This window comes from Theropithecus gelada, chromosome 8 (assembly GCF_003255815.1).
Source record: "Theropithecus gelada isolate Dixy chromosome 8, Tgel_1.0, whole genome shotgun sequence".
Classification (NCBI taxonomy): Eukaryota; Metazoa; Chordata; class Mammalia; order Primates; family Cercopithecidae; genus Theropithecus; species Theropithecus gelada.
The window spans coordinates 145,914,418-145,933,495 of record NC_037676.1 but is presented as its reverse complement, the minus strand read 5'-3'; the positions used below and the strand labels follow the sequence as shown (position 1 = coordinate 145,933,495).

The 19,078-nt window shown below is 54.1% G+C and overlaps 1 protein-coding gene across 1 annotated transcript; it reads left to right on the top strand.

Moving 5' to 3' along the window:
• Positions 1 to 12,386: 12,386 nt before the first annotated feature.
• Positions 12,387 to 13,906, top strand: CCDC166 (coiled-coil domain containing 166). Its single transcript, XM_025394052.1, has 2 exons — positions 12,387 to 12,830; positions 12,927 to 13,906. The coding sequence occupies exons 1-2, from the start codon at positions 12,387 to 12,389 to the stop codon at positions 13,800 to 13,802; spliced, it is 1,320 nt and encodes a 439-aa protein (XP_025249837.1). The 3' UTR covers positions 13,803 to 13,906.
• The last annotated feature ends 5,172 nt before the right edge of the window (positions 13,907 to 19,078 follow it).

The window sequence follows — 19,078 nt, the reverse complement described above, 5'->3', positions numbered from 1 at the left end:
CTGGGCGACAGAGTGAGACTCCGTCTCAAAAAAAAAAAAAAAATTAGCTGGGTGTGGTGGCGCATGCCTGTAGTCCCAGCTGTTTGGGAGGCTAAGGTAGGAGAATCACTTGAACTTAGGAGGTGGAGGTTGCAGTGAGCCAAGATCGCCCTACTGAACTCCAGCCTGGCAACAGAACGAGACTCCTTCTCAAAAAAAAAAAGGCCGGGTGCAGTGACTCATGCTTGTAATCTCAGCACTTTGGGAGGCCAAGGCAGGTGGATCACAAGAGTTTGAGACTAGCCTGGCCAATATGGTGAAACCTTGTTTCTACTAAAAATAGAAAAATTAGCTGGGCATGGTGGCGTGCGTCCGTAATCCCAGCTACTAAGGAGGCTGAGGCAGGAGAATTGCTTGAACCCAGGAGGCAGAGGTTGCAGTGAGCCGAGATTGCACCACTGCACTCCAGCCTGGGCGACAGAGTAAGACTCCGTCTCAAAGAAAAAAAAAAAAAAAGATGGCTGACTTAAAACTTACCATTTTATTTTTGTTATTATTATTTTTAACTAAAAAGTAAACTTTAGGCCGGGCGCGGTGGCTCAAGCCTGTAATCCCAGCACTTTGGGAGGCCGAGACGGGCGGATCACGAGGTCAGCAGATCGAGACCATCCTGGCTAACACGGTGAAACCCCGTCTTTACTAAAAAATACAAAAAACTAGCCGGGCGAGGTGGCGGCACCTGTAGTCCCAGCTACTCGGAGGCTGAGGCAGGAGAATGGCATAAACCCGGGAGGCGGAGCTTGCAGTGAGCTGAGATCCGGCCACTGCACTCCAGCCTGGGCCACAGAGCGAGACTCTGTCTCAAAAAAAAAAAATAATAAAAATAAAAATAAAAAGTAAACTTTAATGTCAAAAATTCAAACTTGGGGAAGACAGAAAAGATCACACACAAGGCTGTCACTTCACACTTGGAAGGTTGCACAGCGGCCGGACAGAGGCGCTCCTCACTTCCCAGACAGGGAGGCCGGGCAGAGGCGCTCCTCACTTCCCGGACGGGGCGGCGGCCGGACAGAGGCGCTCCTCACTTCCCGGACGGGGCGGCGGCCGGACAGAGGTGCTGCTCACTTCCCGGACGGGGCGGCGGCCGGACAGAGGCGCTCCTCACTTCCCGGACGGGGCGGCGGCCGGACAGAGGTGCTGCTCACTTCCCAGTAGGTTGGCGGCCAGGCAGAGGCGCTCCTCACTTCCGGGACGGGGCGGTGGCCAGGCAGAGGGGCTCCTCAATTCCCAGATGGTTGGCAGCTGGGCAGAGGCACTCTTAATTATTACATCATATATAAATGGTCTAAATACTCCAATAAAAAGGCAGAGATTATATGACCTTATTTTTAAAAAATTTAAATACACAAATATGCCTTCATTATACAAAATTATTATGTTTGTAAAATTATAGGCCAGGCCCGGTGGCTCACGCCTGTAATCTCAGCACTTTGGGAGGCCCAGGCAGGTGGATCACTTGAGGTCAGGAGTTTGAGACCAGCCTCGCCAAATATGCCGAAACCCTGCCTCTACTGAAAATATAAAAACTAGCCAGGCACGGTGGCACATGCCTGTAATCTCAGCTACTTGGGAGGCTGAGGCAGGAGAATCACTTGAACCCGGGAGGTGGACATTGCACTGAGCCAAAATGGCACCACTGCACTGCAACCTGGGCAACAAGAGCAAAACTCCATCTCAAAAAAAAATTATAAACATGATACATATAATAGTTACATGTTATGCAGTTATACAAGATATGCCCCTTATTATTATCATTATCATTTTTTGAGACAGGGTCTCGCTCTGTCATCCAGGCTGGGGTGCAGTGGTGTGATCTCAGCTCATTGCAACCTCTGCCTCCTGGGCTGAAACAATCCTCCCACTTCAGCCTTTTGAGTAGCTGGTACCACAGGCTCAGGCCACCGTGCTCAGCTAATTTTTAATTTTTTGTAGAGTCCAGGCATGGTGGCTCATGCCTATAATCCCAGCACTTTGAGAGGCTGAGGTGAGTGGATCACTTGAGGTCATGAGTTTGAGACCAGCCTGGCCAACATGGCAAAAACCCATCTCTACCAAAAATACAAAAATTAGCCAGGTGTGGTGGTGCGCACCTGTAATTCCAGCTACTTGAGAGGCTGAGGCACGAGAAATTGCTTGAACCCAGGAGGTGGAGGTTGCAGTGAACTGAGATTGTGCCCCTGCACTCAAGCCTGGGTGATGGAGTGAGGCTCTGTCTCAAAAAATAAAAAAAAAAATGTTTTTCTAGGACAGAATCTTCTATATTGCCCAGGCATAAATATACTTCAACTATAAAGGCATAGTAAAAAGGACGGAAAAGGATATACCATGTAAACACTAATCATAAGAAAACTTTAGTAGTTATATTAATATCTGGCAAAATATATGCCAGGGCATGGGATATTACCAGAGATAAAGAAGAATAATTTGTTAGGATAAAAGTTTCCATTTATCAAGAATACTATAATTCTGAACGTAGATGCACCTAATATATATAAAGCAAGCCTGCCATCACTGAAAGGAGAAACCATCAAACCCACAATTACAGGCGGAGACTTTAACACTCCTCTGTCAGTAATTGCTGGAACAGGTAAGCAGAAAATAAAGATGCAGTGGACCTGAGCAACATTATCACCCAGGGCAACCACTGGACATTCGGAAGGCAAGGCCTCCATAATGTGGTGGAATACACCTTATTTTCAAGTGTGTATGAAACATTTAGCAAGATAAACCACATTCAAAGTACCATAAAACAAAGTTTAACAAATGTAAAATAATTGAAATCTGGGCCAGGTACGATGGCTCACACCTGTAATCCCAGCACTTTGGGAGGCCAAGGCAGGCGGATCACGAGATCAAGAGTTCGAGACCAGCCTGGTCAACATGGTAAAACCTCATCTCTTTTAAGAATACAAGAATTAGCTGGGCATGGTGGCGTGTGCCTGTAATCCCAGCTATTGGGGATGCTGAGGCAGGAGAATCGCTTGAATCCTGGAGGCAGAGGTTGCATTGAGCCGAGATCACACCACTGCACTCCAGCCTGGGTGACACAGCAAGACTCCGTCTTGAAAAAAAAAAACAAAGGGAATTGAAATCATGTAAATTATGTTCTCTGATCCCACAAAATTGGATTAGAAATAAATAACAGAAAGACATTTGGAATATCCCCAAAGATTTCAAGATTAAACAGCACACTTCCAAATAAACAATAAGTCAAAGAAATCATAAGGTAAACTAGAAACAATTTTGAACTGAAAGATAATGAAATCCTAATGTATGAGAATATGGAGGATGTCCCCAAAGCAAGGCTTGGAAGGCAACTGACAGTTCTGAATTCAGGAATTGCCAGTGGGTAGCAGGAGCCTTGGCAGAACTGATGGAGAAGAGCTGGTTCTTTGGAGACTGCAGAGCAGCTCAGGTTGGCTGGGATGCAGCTGCCAGGGGCAGCGAGGAAGCCCAGCCACCCCCAGTGCCAACAGAGGTGAGGACCGGCAGGCCAGCACCCCCATTCTTCACCTTCCCTGGGGAACCCCAAGGAGAGGAAGTCCTGACCCTGTCATTCTGCCTCTGAGAATGGCCCCATAGGCAGAATTACACCAACACCAGTGAACTGTCAGCAAAAAAGAATTCTTTAGAGTGAATGTTACTACCCTGAATTATTAAATCAGTTTTCTACCCAGCAAAATTAAACCATTTCCAACTTTTTCTGTTTCCCTTTTTCATTTTACTGCAGTTATTTTCACTGGGGTTTATTATTTCCCATATACACTTTCCAGGAGACATTTGATTTATCCATTAGTTGGGTGGGTTTTGTTGTTGTTTTTGAGATGGAGTCTCACTCTGTCGCCCAGGATGGAGTGCAGTGGGGCGATCTCAGCTCACCACAGCCTCCACCTCCTGGGGTCAAGAGATTCTCCTGCCTCAGCTTCCCGAGTAGCTGGGACTACAGGCATGTGCCAGCACACCCAGCTAATTTTTGTATTTTTAGTAGAGACGGGGTTTCACCATGTTGGCCAGGATGGTCTCGATCTCCTGACCTCGTGATCCACCTGCCTCAGCCTCCCAAAGTGCTGGGATTATAGGCGTGAGCTACCAGGCCCGGCCGCTGTTGATTTTTGAGACAGAGTCTCATTCTGTTACCCAAGCTGGAGTACAGTGCGCGATCTTAGCTCACTGCAACATCTGCCTCCCGGTTCAAGAAATTCTGCTGCCTCAGCCTCCTGAGTAGCTGGAATTACAGGCACGTACCACCACGCCTGGAATTTTTTTTTTTTTTTTGTAAAGTAGAGATGGAGTTTTGCCATGTTGCCCAGGCTGGTCTCAAACTCCTGGCCTCAGTGATCTGCCCACTTTGGCCTCCCAAAGTGCTGGGTTTGCAGGTGTGAGCTGCTGCGCCTAGGCTAGTTGGATTATCTATTTATTTATTTTATTGAGATGGAGTTTTGCTCTTGTCACCCACGCTGGAGTGCAGTGGTGTGATCTCGGCTCACTGCAACCTCCACCTCCCTGGTTCAAGCAATTCCTTGCCTCAGCCTCCCAAGTAGCTGGGATTATAGGCGCCCACCACCACACCTGGCTAATTTTTATTTAATTTAATTAATTAATTTATTTATTTTTGTACTTTTAGTAGAAACAGGGTTTCACCATGTTGCCCAGGCTGGTCTTGAACGCCTGACCTCAGGTGATCTACCTGCCTTGGCCTCTCAAAGTGTTAGGATTACAGGCATGAGCCACCATGTCCAGCCTAGTTGGATTTTTTTTTTTTTTTTGAGATGGAGTCTCATTCTGTCGTCCAGGCTGGAGTGCAGTGAAACGATCTCGTCTCACTGCAACCTCCACCTCCCTGGTTCAAGCAATTCCTTGCCTCAGCCTCCCAAGTAGCTGGGATTACAGGCACCCACCACCACACCCAGCTAATTTTTGTATTTTTAATAGAGACAGGGTTTCACCATCTTGGCCAGGCAGGTCTTGAACTCCTGACCTCGTGATCCACCCGCCTTGCACCTCCCAAAGTGGTAGGATTACAGGCGTGAGCCACCATGCCCAACCTAGTCGGATTTTTTTTTTTTTTTTTTTTTGAGACAGAGTTTCGCTCTGTCGCCCAGGCTGGAGTGCAGTGGCACGATCTCGGCTCACTGCAAGCTCCGCCTCCCGGGTTCACACCATTCTCCTGCCTCAGCCTCCTGAGTAGCTAGGACTACAGGCGCCCACCACCACACCTGGCTAATTTTTTGTATTTTTAGTAGAGACGGGGTTTCACCATGTTAGCCAGGATGGTCTCGATCTCCTGACCTCATCATCTGCCCACCGAGGCCTTCCAAAGTGCTGGGATTACAGGTGTGAGCCACCACGCCCGGCCTAGTTGGATTTTTAAAAATCTGTTATTGTGGCCGGGCGCGGTGGCTCACGCCTGTAATCCCAGCACTTTGGAAGGCCGAGGCGGGCGGATCACAAGGTCAGGAGATCGAGACCATGGTGAAACCCCGTCTCTACTAAAAATAGAAAAAAATTAGCCAGGCGCAGTGGCGGGCGCCTGTAGTCCCAGCTACTCGGGAGGCTGAGGCCCGAGAATGGCGTGAACCCGGGAGGCGGAGCTTGCAGTGAGCAGAGATTGCGCCACTGCACTCCAGCCTGGGCGACAGAGCGAGACTCCGTCTCAAAAAAAAAAAAAAAAAAAAAAAAAAAAAAAATCTGTTATTGTGTAGTTTCTCTTGGGGGCACTATTTCAACCAAGTCCAACTTTCCCTTGTCCAGATATTCTTGCCGATAAAAATTTTGTCAAGATTATTTTTTCTCAGCATTTGTTAGTCAAATTTATCTGACAATAAGCCACAATAAGTTTTTTTATAATTTATTTTACTTATTTATTTACTGAGATGGAGTCTTGCTCTGTCACCCAGACCAGAGTGCAGTGGTACAATCTCAGCTCACTGCAACCTCTACCTCATGGGTTCAAATGATTCTCCTGCCTCAGTCTCCTGAGTAGCTGGGACTAAGGGGCATGCCACCACATCCTGCTAATTTTTGTATTTTCCGTAGAGATGGGGTTTCACCATGTTGGCCAGGCTGGTCTCAAACTCCTGACCTCATGTGATCTGCCCGCTTCGGCCTCCCAAAGTGCTGGGATTACAGGCATAAGCCACTGCGCCCGGGCTAAGTCACGATAAGTTTTATCGCATGCGGTTGTAACTTTTAGCTTTATTTTGGGTGCGTTATTGACCTGGACCTTGCACTGAATTTTTAGCCAATCCATGGGGAAATGATGGGTGAGGTCTGGGGGGAGGTCATCACCCAGAAGACCCAAAGCCACAAGGGTGGGGCCCAGATCACAGCCTCCGGTGAAACAGTGTGGCTGGAGCCTCTTACTTCACACACACTCAGCATTCCGTAACCCAGGAAACCAAACTCCCCCGGCCCCCACCTCCCAAACTGTGACAGTCCCCATGCACGGCCCCCGCCCTCTCCCATAAGGGCACCATCCGTGTGCCATTGTGTGGGCTGAGATCCTACCTTGCCTCTGAGTGTCACAGTCTGAGAAGGTATCACCACCCTGACCCCTCCTATGTCACAGCCATGGCCCACTACCCATCCCATCTCATACATACCCTCTCCCTGTCCTACTGGGGCTACCTGGTGGACTCCAAAATGGCCCTCTCCTCTCTCCTGCTCAAATGGTCCTCTCCTCTCTCCTGCTCCAGGTGTGGGCTACAGACTCAGATACTGTACCTGAGGTACAGGTACAGGTACCCCAGCTCTCCCCTCTCTCCTGATCTGGGTGTGGGCTATAGACTCAGGAACCTCAGCTCTCCCCTCTCTCCTGCTCTGTGTGTGGGCTACAGACTCAGGTACCCCAGATCTCTCCTCTCTCCTGCTCTGGGCCTGGGCTATAGACCCAGGTACCCCAGGTCTCTCCTCTCTCCTGCTCCAGATATTGGCTATAGACCCGGGTACCCCAAGCCTCCCCTCTCTCCTTCTCCAGTGTAGGCTATAGACCTAGGTACCCCAGACCCAGCCCCCCTGGTCACTCCAGTCATTTACCTGAGCCCCTCCGGTGGGGACACACGCCAGTTTCGGATGTGGTTTTCTCTGAGATCATGCATCTGGAGGCATGGACTCAGAAATGAGGGTCCCCAAGGAGGCGTGTCTTTAGCTGGGCACCCCTGATGGCTGCCTCTCAGGGATGTCTCTGGAGCTGGGTGCAGGTGTCATCATTGAAGCCTGTGTAGGGGCTCTGGACCCTGGACACCCTCCTTGGACCATCCTCTTCCTCCCAGAGGTAGATGACTCTGAAGGGGCCTCATGCAGGCCCACCTGGACCACACCCCAGTCCCCACTGCCCTGGTTATGGATGATCAGGAATGACCTGGTCAGGGCCTGCTGGCTGGGGCCTCGTGCTCATACCTGCAGAGGTGCGGCAGTGCAGCCATGGCCCTCGTGGTGTGGACAGGGGGAGGGCAGAGCGCTTTCTCTGGGACAACCGTGGGCGTGGGAGCTGATGCATGTCCCGGCCTGGGACTGGAGCTTCCATCCGGGGCTGACCAAGAGCCTTATGTGGATCTGGCATGGGTTCTCAGGTACCTGGCCATGGGGGCAGGGTCTTTGTCTCAAACACCCTTGCCTAAGCCAGCCCCAGTGGGTGGGGGTTCGGGGAGGCCTGCCAGGGATATGGGGCAGAGGACAGGTTCAGGTTGGGCCCAGGGCGCCGAAACAAACAGGACTGGGGCCCCAGCGCCTGACCCCAACCAGAGGATACACAGGGTGGGCAGCTCCGCTGGGCCTCCCTTGTGGTCCTGCCCGTCATCCCCTTTGCCCTCTTGGCCGTCAGCACCAGCTCTGAGCTGCTGCACAAGGAACAAGGTGAACAGAGTGGAGCTACCCCTTGGGTCCTGGGTTCCCATGTGGGCTCAGCCCACCCTCAACTCCACAGGTGGAGCTGGCCTTACCAGGTGGGTGGGCAGTCTTGGCGCATGGAAGGGTCGCAGCACTGGCCATGTCCTGATCCCAGGGCACAGAGCAGCTTGGGGGAGGGCACCCCACCAGAGGGAGTGCAGAGAAGTAGGAGGAACCCCTCACAGGTCCAAATCACAGCCCCAGCATTTCCAGGGGGCTTTGGACAACTCACCTTGCCTCGGTTTCTCCATCTGTGAAATGGGAAAAGAGGCTGCTTGGAGGGCTACGCTCAGTGTGCCAGGTACACAGCCCCACTGCCGTGGCTACACTCAGTGCAGGGCTCACCCCAGTCTCAGGAGATGAATCAGGCAGGACATGCAAAGCAGCAGGGGCAGAAAGACAGGGGCACGGAGAGCGGGGGACACCCGGGGAGCCTGTGGGAGCCCACGAGCCCCAGGAGCAAACCCAAGGCGGCCCTGTGCTGCAGCCTTCAGGGTCCCCAGCAGGGCCCAGCCTAAGGGGCTGGGGGGCAGGAGGGAGGCTGGCCTGGCTGCTGGGGCGGCGGGGGGGTCAGGAAGGGAGGCCGACCTAGCTGTGGTGAGAGTGGGGAGGAGGGAGGCTGGCCAGGCTGTGGGTGGGGAGGAGGGAAGCTGGCCCGGCTTCGGGGCGGTGGGGCAGGTGGTGAAAGGAGGGAGGCTGGCCCAGCTGTGGGCGGGGAGGGCCTCACAGGGAGCAGACGGCGCCCCTCCTCCCAGGGCCTTTCCTGTTTGCCAGGCCGTGTCTGAGGGGGGTGTGATTGCGGGTCCTGGGGGGACCATGCCACTTGCAGAGGGGGCCAGGAAGACCCCCGAGGGTGGGAGATGTGTCACAGGAAGTGAGTTCTGTCTCCGTGGACGGTGCAGGACCTGGTGAACCCCAGAGACCGCCTGCCTTGCTAACACAGTGAGAGAAAAGCCTGGGGAGTCCTGAAGAGGCATTTGAGCCCATCCCCAAGGCCAGACTCCCCCAACTTCCCCGCGAAGAATCGCCCCATGCAGTGCGGCCCCCCCCCAGAAGAAACAAGGTCTCCTCCTGCCCCTCATCCCCACAGGTCAGAGGCGCAGCTGGGCAGCTGGTGGCCAGACCCAGGTCAGGGCAGAGGTTAACGTGCTGGGCTGGGCAGAGGCCTGGGGCGGCAGGGGTGTGGTCACAGGGACAGGGGTGTCTGGACTATACTAGGGCTGGGGTCAGGGCTCCCCCAACTATTCCATGGAGTTGGTGGGTGGGGCAGGGGTTGCAGAAGTGGGAAGAAGGAAGCCTCCAAGATGCCCAGACAGAGGAGAGCAGAAGGCTCCCAGACCTCTCCGTGAGGAGGCATTGGTGAGATTTAAAGCAAAGAAAAATCAAGAAACCCACAGGCAGGGATAACTTAAAACTTAAAAACCTTACCTCACCAGGGATTTAAAGGCAAAGAGCAACCCAGACCCTCCAGTGGCAGACGTGCAGGTGCAGACGCGCAGGTGCAGATGTGCAGGTGCAGACGTGCAGGTGCAGTGGGGATGGGGGCAGGGAAAGAGCAGTCCAGAGCCGGGACGTGGCGTGGCCTGGGGTGGTACGGGGTCTGAGACTGTGGGGGACCTGATTGGCCCATGTGAGCAGACCTCTTCCTATTGCTGCCTCAGTTTCTCAATCTGTCAAATGGGGACAGTGACCTCACACAAGGCCTGAGGGTAGCGGGGTGGAGAGCACTGGGGTGGGGCCATGGCAAGACACCAGAAGAGGCAACACTGGGCATTAAGGGCCCCTGTACATGAGCCTGTCCCCCACGGCAGATGAGTCCCTGCTGCAGGGATGCAGGGATGGAGGCTCATGTTTTTCTCATGATTCTGTGTGGTCTTTTCTCAATTTTCTGTGAAAGGAGAGGCACCACTTTCATATTAAAAGCCCATATATTAAAGCCAACATTCAGATGCAGTTTAGGAGTTTATAACAACGTCCTATTACAGACTGCCTTGTTTGGTAGTTTGTGTCCTCTTATTTTTACTTATAAAATATATATATATTTTTTTCAAGACAGAGTCTCACTCTGTCACCCAGGCTGAAATACAGTGGCACAATCTCGGCTCACTGCAACCTCTGCCTCCAGGGTTCAAGCAATTCTCCTGCCTCAGCCTCACAAGTAGCTGGGATTACAGGCACACGCCACCACGCCTGGTTAATTTTTTTTATTTTTAGTAGAGACGGGGTTTCGCCATGTTGGTCAGGCTGGTCTCGAGCTCTTGACCTCGTGAGACATCCACCTCGGCCTCCCAAAGTGCTGGGATTACAGGTGCGAGTCACCACGGCTATAAAATACATTTTTTTTTTTTGAGACAGAGTCTCGCTTTGTCACCCAGGCTGGAGTGCAGTGGTGTGATCTCGGCTCACTGCAAGCTCCACCTCCCAGGTTCACACCATTCTCCTGCCTCAGCCTCCCAAGTAGCTGGGACTACAGGTGCCCGCCACCATCCCCAGCTAATTTTTTGTATTTTTAGTAGAGACGGAGTTTCACCATGTTGGCAAGGATGGTCTGGATTTCCTGACCTTATGATTTCCGCCTGCCTCGGCCTCCCAAAGTGCTGGGATTACAGGCGTGAGCTACTGCCCCCAGCCTAAAATACATTTTTTTACAAGGGGTAAAATGCCTCAATCGTGTTCCTAATTTTAAAAGGCCCTGCTGCACCTTTCAGGCAGGTTGGCTGATCAGAGCAAGCCCAGCCATGTCCATGAGCCACCAGTCTCCACCACAAACCTCTGTGCAAACATGGTTTTCTAAACTGTGTCCCTCACAAAGCTACAAGTCAAAGATCCTCAAATCTGCCCATATCCCAGCAAGTGTGGACAAACTGGGCAGAAACTCAACTCTATGATAACAACACACAAAATAGGGGTCAATTTAAGTTGTGTGTCGAAGGCTGCTGCACACATTGTTCCTGAGGCATCTAACAGAATGGGAGCTGGGGACAGCTGGTCTAGACTGAGGCAGATCTTACACGACCAACAGGTTGTGATGCCTGCTGTGCAGTAACGACCAATACATCGAGACAGCAGAGTTTGCAGCAGAGAAACAGTGTCCCGATCCCTGGGCACGGAGCAAGGAGACGGGGGGGACCTTCAAATCCATGTCCCTGAGTTCTGGGCTGGGGTTTTTAAGGGAATTGTGGCGGGTGAGGGACTGTAAAACGGGGTCATCAATTGGCCAGGGAAAGGGGATAAGTCCTCAGGATGTGGACCCTGCGTTCTTTGGTGCATCAGCTCCTGGTGGGGGTGCTTCAGACCAGCTGGGTCAGTCCTTTCATGCGTGTGCAGGACCTGTCCAGTAGAAAACTTCACATTTACAATGTTTAAGTTGTTACCTATAGAGCAGTTATGGGGACCTCTACTCTTGTGACAGGGTCTGTGTGATTCTGGGGCCAGAGGCACCAAACAGCTCTGAGGAAGGGGTTGGGAGGCAGGCCGACCTCACCATGAACGCTGAGCGAAATGCAAGCTGGGTTTGTTTTCCTCTCTCCTCCCTTCTTCCCTGACTAATTTAATAAAGTTTATAGGGATGGTTTCAATAATGATGTTGTGTCCACAAAGTCAACAGAAAAGGAGAAAAAGCCAGTCCCTGTTGGATCCCTATGCCCTCGGCCATCCAGGCACACGGGAAGGGAAGCTGCCCAGCTGCAGAGCTGCCGATGAGCTGAGCGGGCGCCGCATGCACGGGTTTACCAACTTCAGAGAGAAACGCTCTCCAGGCGCCCAGTGGACTCCATGCTTCAGGAACCCCAATTCCCACGGGGCCCTCACCGAAGGAATCACGAAATGCTCAAGGAAAGCAAGGGTCCCTGAAGAGGCGAATGCTCCAGGGAAGCGCAGAGATTTCACTTGGGAAACGGGGCTGGGGGGAACGTGGCGAAGCTCCTCTCCAAGTGGAGGACAGCCCGGGAGAAGGCCCATCGCTGAACCGAAGGCCAAGGGCGCTGCTGGGCTCTGGGAGATTCAGAAGCATGTCCGGAGTCCGCCTGAAGCCGTCTTGTCAGCTCAGGCCCTGTCTCTGGGGCGCATTCACAAGCAGTCGCGGGCGACTTAGGAGGAGGGAGTTGTACGGAAGGAAGGAGTCGGCCATCGCCCAAGTAACGGGGTGGGGGTGGGAGAGGACGACTAAGTTCTGTCTCCATAGAGACCGTGCCCGCCGAGCAGCAACATTACTAATGCTGGCCGCACCGAGACGGACAGCCAAGGTCCAGCGGGAGCCACGAGTGAAGGTTGGCAAAGCTGCCCTGACCCCCGAGACCCAAAGCCCCGATCTGCCTCCCCGAAAGCCTCGTGACCCTGAGACGCGTCCCACCTCTAGGCCTGGGGCCTCGAATATTTAGGCCGGGTAAGAGGAAGGGCTAAGCTGGGGAAGGGGCCGGGGTCGCTGCCCTCACCAGTCCTGGTGGTCCAGGCACCAATCCATGGCGCCCAAGAAAAAGCGCGGGCCGAGCGCGGGGAGCCAGCCAGGGGGTGCGGCGGCCGCGGGTGCCGAGCAGCCGCTGTCTGAGCGGGCGCAGTACCTGCAACGCGAACACGCGCTGCTGTCGGAGCAGCTGGACGCCTGTGAGGAGCGCGTGGACCAGGTGCTGCAGGAGAACGCCTTCCTGGACCGCGAGGCGCTGCGCCTGCGCGAGGAGAACCGGCTCTACGCCAGCTACGTGAGCGCCCGCGCGCAGCGCTGCGCCAACGCCATCGTCCGGCTGGACGAGCAGAACCGCGTGGACCTGGCGCAGATCCACTGGCAGCGGGCGGAACTGGCCTCGCTCTATCACGGGCGCGAGGACGGGGTACGCGCGCAGCTGCTGGAGATGGAGGCGCGCGCGGCACAGATGGCGCGGCAGGTGCAGGAGCTGCAGCCCTACAAGGCCAGTGCGCGCGCCCGCGGCCGGGGTGCGGCGGGGCGGGGCTGGCGGCCGGGCCCGGGGCTAGGTGGGGGTGAGCTGACGGCGCCCACGCCGCAGGTGCTGCAACTGGAGCAGCTGGCTCGGATCCGGGCGCTGGAGCGCGATCTTCTGCATATGCGCGTGGAGCACACACAGCTGCTCCACCGCGTGAAGGGGCGCTTCCTGGAGGACAAGGCGGCCTTCGAGCGCGAGGCGCGTCAGCGCGTGCAGTCCCTGGCACGGCGCGCCGAGCGGGAGGCGGCGCGCGCGCTTGTGGCGCACACGCAGGCCATCAAGGCGGACAACGGGCGCCTGCGGCAGGAGCTGCTGCAGCTGCTCCGCCGGACCCAGCTGCTGCACGACACGCGGCGCCAGCTGCTGGAACAGCGCGAGCAGCTGCACCGCGAGCACGAGGACACGCGGGACCTGGCGCGTGTGCACGGTTGGCTGCGCAGGGGCCCCGGAGGCCCGCCGCTCTGGGAGCCGCCGGCCTCCTCCCAGCCCATCTCGCGCCCCGGGTCATTAGCCGCCCCCATAGGCCCGTCGCGGGCGGCCTCCCAGACCCCGTCCGTGGTCTCGTCGCGCGCGGCCTCCCGGGCCCCGTCCGTGGTCCCGTTGCGCGAGGCTTCCCGGGTCCCCTCGATGGTGCTATCAATCATGGACTCCAGGGTCCCATCGCTGGCCACTTCAAAGGTGCGATCCCGGATCCCGTCCCTGACCGCGTCGCGCGCAGGCTCCCGGGCCCTGTCGCTGGCGCAGTCACTCGAGGGCTCTCGGATCTCTTCGGGGTCCTCATTGAGGGTGTCCTCACAGGACACTCTCCGCTCCACGAAGTCTGGCCCCAAGCTTCCCTCTGCTCTGTCCCGGGATCGGGATCCGGCCCTTCTCCCCCCACAGTCGGAGGACAGCGTGAATGCTGAGGCTGCGGCAGAAGCCTCCCCGGGGAGAGCCTGAACCTGCAGGGAGGGAGGCCCGGGAGGCCCTGGTGTGGGCGAGCCTGGCGCGCAGGACGCTTAGGGGGATAATGCAGTGGTTAATAAAGGCGTGGCCCCCAGGCGGCTCTGACACCCACGTGCAAGCGCTAGCATTTCCGGCCGGCACCGGGCCGCTCATTCGTGCTTCCAATTTCCAAGCTGCAAGGGAGGTCAGCGCCTGCTTTCCCTGAATGCCCTCTGGGACCCGCGTCCCTGCCCGCAGCGGAGCCCCTCCGCGAGCCGGCAGGCTCAGAAGCAAGCCCGGGCACCGGCGGGCGCGGACAGGCGCAAAGCAGCAGCTGGCAGCGGGGCCGCCACGGGGAGACCCGGGGGAAGAACCTGGGCTTTGTTCTCCGCGCCAAGAGGAGAATAACCTATTGGGTTATGTCCAACCTATTGGGAGATTTTTAGTAATTTAAAAACTTGGATATACTTTCCAACTTAGAGAAAGTTGCAAGAACAGCACAGGGACGGCCATGGACCCTTTACCCGAATGCCTGGCCGCTGACGCTGCGCGTGAATTTGGTCCGTGTGTATCGCTGTGCACGCGCGTTGCTTCGGAACCGTTTGAGATGCGGTTGGAGACGCTGGCCCCGTAGCCGCGAAGTACTTTCGTGCGTATTTCCTGAACAGAGGATGTTCTCCTACGATGCCGCAGTGCAGTGATCAGAACCAGGACGTTTACTGTGGAGGAATATTATCCCCATCATCGCTCACATCACAGTTTTGTCACCCGTCCCAAGTGTTTCTGTAGCTGTCCCCATCTTCCAGGCTCACGTGTGGCATTTAGTTGTCGCCTGTTTAATAACAGGCGGTTATTAAAATGCCAATCCGTGGAGGGTCAGACTTCTGGACTGCGTGGGACGCCCGCCCAGCTGGCGCTCATGCTGCATTGTGGCCACGACGCGACCAGCGAGTGCCCGCGGCTAGAGCGCGCCGCGCTTCGCGTCGGGGCGGCGTGGGTTCCGGGGGTGCGTGGGGGCGGCTGCGGCTCTGCGGGTTGGAGGTGGCCTCCCTTGCTCCTTGTCCCGCGGGCCGGCTCCTCGCTCTGAGCAGGCCTGTGGTGCTCAGCCTTGGCTTTGCTGAGGGCAGGGACGCGGAGTCCCAGAGAGCATTCGGGGAAAGCAGGCGCTGAGCTCCCTTGCAGCTTGGAAATTGGACGCAAGTGGGTGCCCCCAGTTCCCCCAGGGACCAGGGTGGGCCCACCTGAGCCATCTCTGTCCCCTCACGAGGAGCTGCCAACGCTGGGGCTCTGTGTCCCAGGCGGGTGGGCAGGGAGGTGGGTGCAGCTGCTGTGAGGTGGGCAGCTTCCCTGGCTTGCAGGGCCCTGTGCACCTCCCTGCATGGACCTTGACCTTAGAGTCTGTGTAGCTGGGTCGTCCCTGTGTGTGACGCTTTTTGGTGCAAGGGTGTCTGGCCCTGGGGCAAGAACTGTATTGAGGAGAGGGACAGCTGGGCCCTAGAAAAAGTAAAGGGAGCCCACTCACTCAGCCTGTCTGAAGGTTGGTTCTTTGTGAATAAAGATCCAAACGTTAAAGTAAAACACACCTGTAAGTGGATAAATCTAGGACACTGACACCACCAAAGGGCCAAGGATGAGGAGCAACAGGAGCTCCCATTCATTACTGGTGGGAAGGCAAAATGGCACAGCCACTGGGGAAGACAGTTTGGCAGGTTCTAAACGTACTCTCACCATACCATCCACAATAGCACTCCTTGGCATTCGCCCAAAGGAGCTGAACATTTGTGTCCATATGAAAACCCACACATGGAGTTAGCCGGGTGTGGTGGTGCACACCTGTCATCCCAGCTAATAGGGAGGCTGAGGCATATGAATCGCTTGAACCCGGGAGGCGGAGGTTGCAGTGAGCTGAGATCTGCCACTACACTCCAGCCTGGGCAACAGAGCAAGACGCTATCTCCAAAAAACAAAAATCCCACACATGGATGTTTATAGACGTTTTATTAATAATGGCCAAAACTCAAGCAGCCAGGATGTCCTTCAGTAGGTGAATGGATAAACTCTGATCCAACCAGACAATGGAATATTATTCAGCACTGAAAAGAAACAAGCTGTCAAGCCGTAAAAAGACACGGAGAAAACTTCAGTGCACGTTGCTAAGTGAGAGAAGCCGGTCTGAAAAGGCAGCAGGCTGTATGATTCCAACTGCAACATTCTGGAAAAGGCAAAACGGGAGGACAATGAAAGCACGAGTGGTTGCCAGGGGTTGGGGGAGGATGGGGTGAAAAGGTGAAGCAAGGAGCGTTTTTAGGGCAGCAAAACTACCCCATACAATACTACAATTGTGCAAACGTGGTTTTTCTGAACCATGGGATCTACAACACCAAGAGTGAAGCCCTAATGTGAACCGTGGGCTCTAGTTAAAAGTCACATATCAATATTGCCTGTCAGTCACAGAAGACGAGCCACACTAAGGCAAGATGTTAATAATAGGGGAAAGTGGCTGGGTGCGGTGGCTCACGCCTGTAATCCCAACACTTCAGGAGGCCGAGGCGGGCAGATCACCTGAGGTTAGGAGTTCAAGACTAATCTGGCCAACATGGTGAAACCCCGTCTCTATTAAAAATACAAAAATTAGCCTGGCCTGGTGGCGGGCACCTGTAATCTCAGCTACTCGTGAGGCTGAGGCAGGAGAATTGCTCGAAGGCAGAGGTTGCAGTGAGCCAAGATCACACCATTGCCCTCCAGCCTGGGTGACAGAGTCAGACTCCGTCTCAAAATAATGATAATAATAGGGGAAAGTGCCTATGAAGGGGTATTATGGAATCTCTGTACTCTGATCAATTTTTCAGTAAACCTAAAACTGCCCTAAAGATATAAAGTCTGTTAACTTCTTTAAAAAGTAAAAACATTAAGTATTGGAAGCAAATTTGGAAATAATTTGAGGACGTGGAAAGCATTTTTTAAAAAAGAAAACCCAAAGCCAGGCATGATGGCTCGCGCCTGTAATCCCAGCACTTTGGGAGGCCAAGGAGGGTGGATTACTTGAGGCCAGGAGTTCATGACCAGCCTGGCCAACATGGCAAAACCCCATCTCTATTTAAAAAACAAACAAAAATGGGGCCGGGCGCGGTGGCTCAAGCCTGTAATCCCAGCACTTTGGGAGGCCGAGACGGGCGGATCACGAGGTCAGGAGATCGAGACCATCCTGGCTAACACGGTGAAACCCCGTCTCTACTAAAAAATACAAAAAACTAGCCGGGCGAGGTGGCGGGCGCCTGTAGTCCCAGCTACTCAGGAGGCTGAGGCAGGAGAATGGCGTGAACCCGGGAGGCGGAGCTTGCAGTGAGCTGAGATCCGGCCACTGCACTCCAGCCTGGGTGACAGAGCGAGACTCCGTCTCAAAAAAAAAAAAAAAAAAAAAAAAAAAAAAAAAAACAAACAAACAAACAAACAAAAATGTTAGCTGGACGTGGTGGCACATGCCTGTAATCCCAGCTGTAATTGGGAGGCTGAAACAGGAGAATCGCTTGAACCCAGGAGGTGGAGTTTGCAGTAAGCCAAGATTGCACCATTGTACTCCAGCCTGGGTGACAGAGTGAGACTTTGTTTCAAAATAAAATAAAATAAAATAAAATGAAATGAAATGAAATGAAATGAAATGAAATAAAACTCAGAGGCATAAAAGATTTTCTGTGAAGACAGGAAATCAGTGTGAAAAACTTACGGTAAACTACACCGTAAATTGGAAGGCAAATGACAATCTTGGCAAAAGTATTTACAACAAATAAAACAGACGAAGGATAACTCTATAAGGAGCTGTAAGAAAAGACTCAACAGCCAACTGGAAAACACAGGCCAACGACTTGAAGACCAAAGAAGTACAAACGCCGATGCATGTCTGAAGAGAGCCATGCTGCCCAGGAAACGGCGAGGGGCAAGTCGCGGCAGTGCCAGGATGAGGAAGACCCAGAGTAAGGGGCTGTGGGGGGCACCCGTGTCATTGCGGAGCCTGGGACTGTGGAACGCTCCTGGTTTTTTTTGGCTGGCTGCTGCTATTAAATCTAAAACCGCCCTGCTCTGACTCAGCAGATCAGCCTCTAGGAATCCATTCTGTTCCTTCACTGTGGATTGCAGAGTCCCCTGAAATACATATGTTCGAGCCCTAACCCCCGGTACCTCAGAACATGACGGTATTTGGGGAGAAGGTTGTTGCAGATGTCATTAGCTGGGGTCACAAGGGTAGGCCCTAATCCAATGTAACGCGTGTCCTTATGAGAAGCTGGTCACATGAAGACAGAGACACAGGGAGAATGCGTGTGCCAACAGAGGCAGAGATTGGAGTGATCTACATGCCAAGACCTGCCAGGAACTGCCGGCAACACTGAAAACTGGAAGAAGCGAGGGCGTATCCTTCCCCTACAGGTTACAGAGGGAGCACAGCCCTGCTGATGCCTTGGTTTTGGACATCGGGCCCCAGAACTGGGAGAGAATTCGTTTCTGTTGTCTGTAGCCACCTGGTCTGGGGTGCTGTGTTACAGCAGCTCCAGGAGCCTGGCAAGGCCCAGGTGCACACAGACGCAAATGCAGGGATATAGGCACGTGCACACACAGATGTAAGAGCAAAGACGTTCGCTGCGGCAGAATTCACAACACCAAAACGCTGGGCTTGCAGGCTGTGTCCTTCCGCAGGACACATTCACGGGACAGCATGAGGTTGCTAGGAAGAGTGCACACAGACGGAATGACAGAAGCACATGCAGGCTGTGCAGGACGACTCCACACGAGGAGCACACACATGCAGGTTTGTGCCTACACACAAACCTACACAGGTGTTGGACAAGTATTTGTGGTGTCAACCTAAAAAGAAACTCAGAGACAAGCTCTCCAAATAAGCGAGTTTATTTGGGAATGGTGGATAATTGCAACTCGGGGTAGGCAAGCTTTGGCAGGCTATAGGTATATCCAAGGGAGTTGGGGAAAAGGGGAATCTTAAAAACAAAAAGGGGCCGGGCGCGGTGGCTCAAGCCTGTAATCCCAGCACTTTGGGAGGCCGAGACGGGTGGATCACGAGGTCAGGAGATCGAGACCATCCTGGCTAACACGGTGAAACCCCGTCTCTATTAAGAAATACAAAAAACTAGCCGGGCGAGGTGGCGGGCGCCTGTAGTCCCAGCTACTCGGGAGGCTGAGGCCGGAGAATGGCGTGAACCCGGGAGGCGAAGCTTGCAGTGAGCTGAGATCCGGCCACTGCAGTCCAGCCTGGGTGACAGAGCGAGACTCCGTCTCAAAAA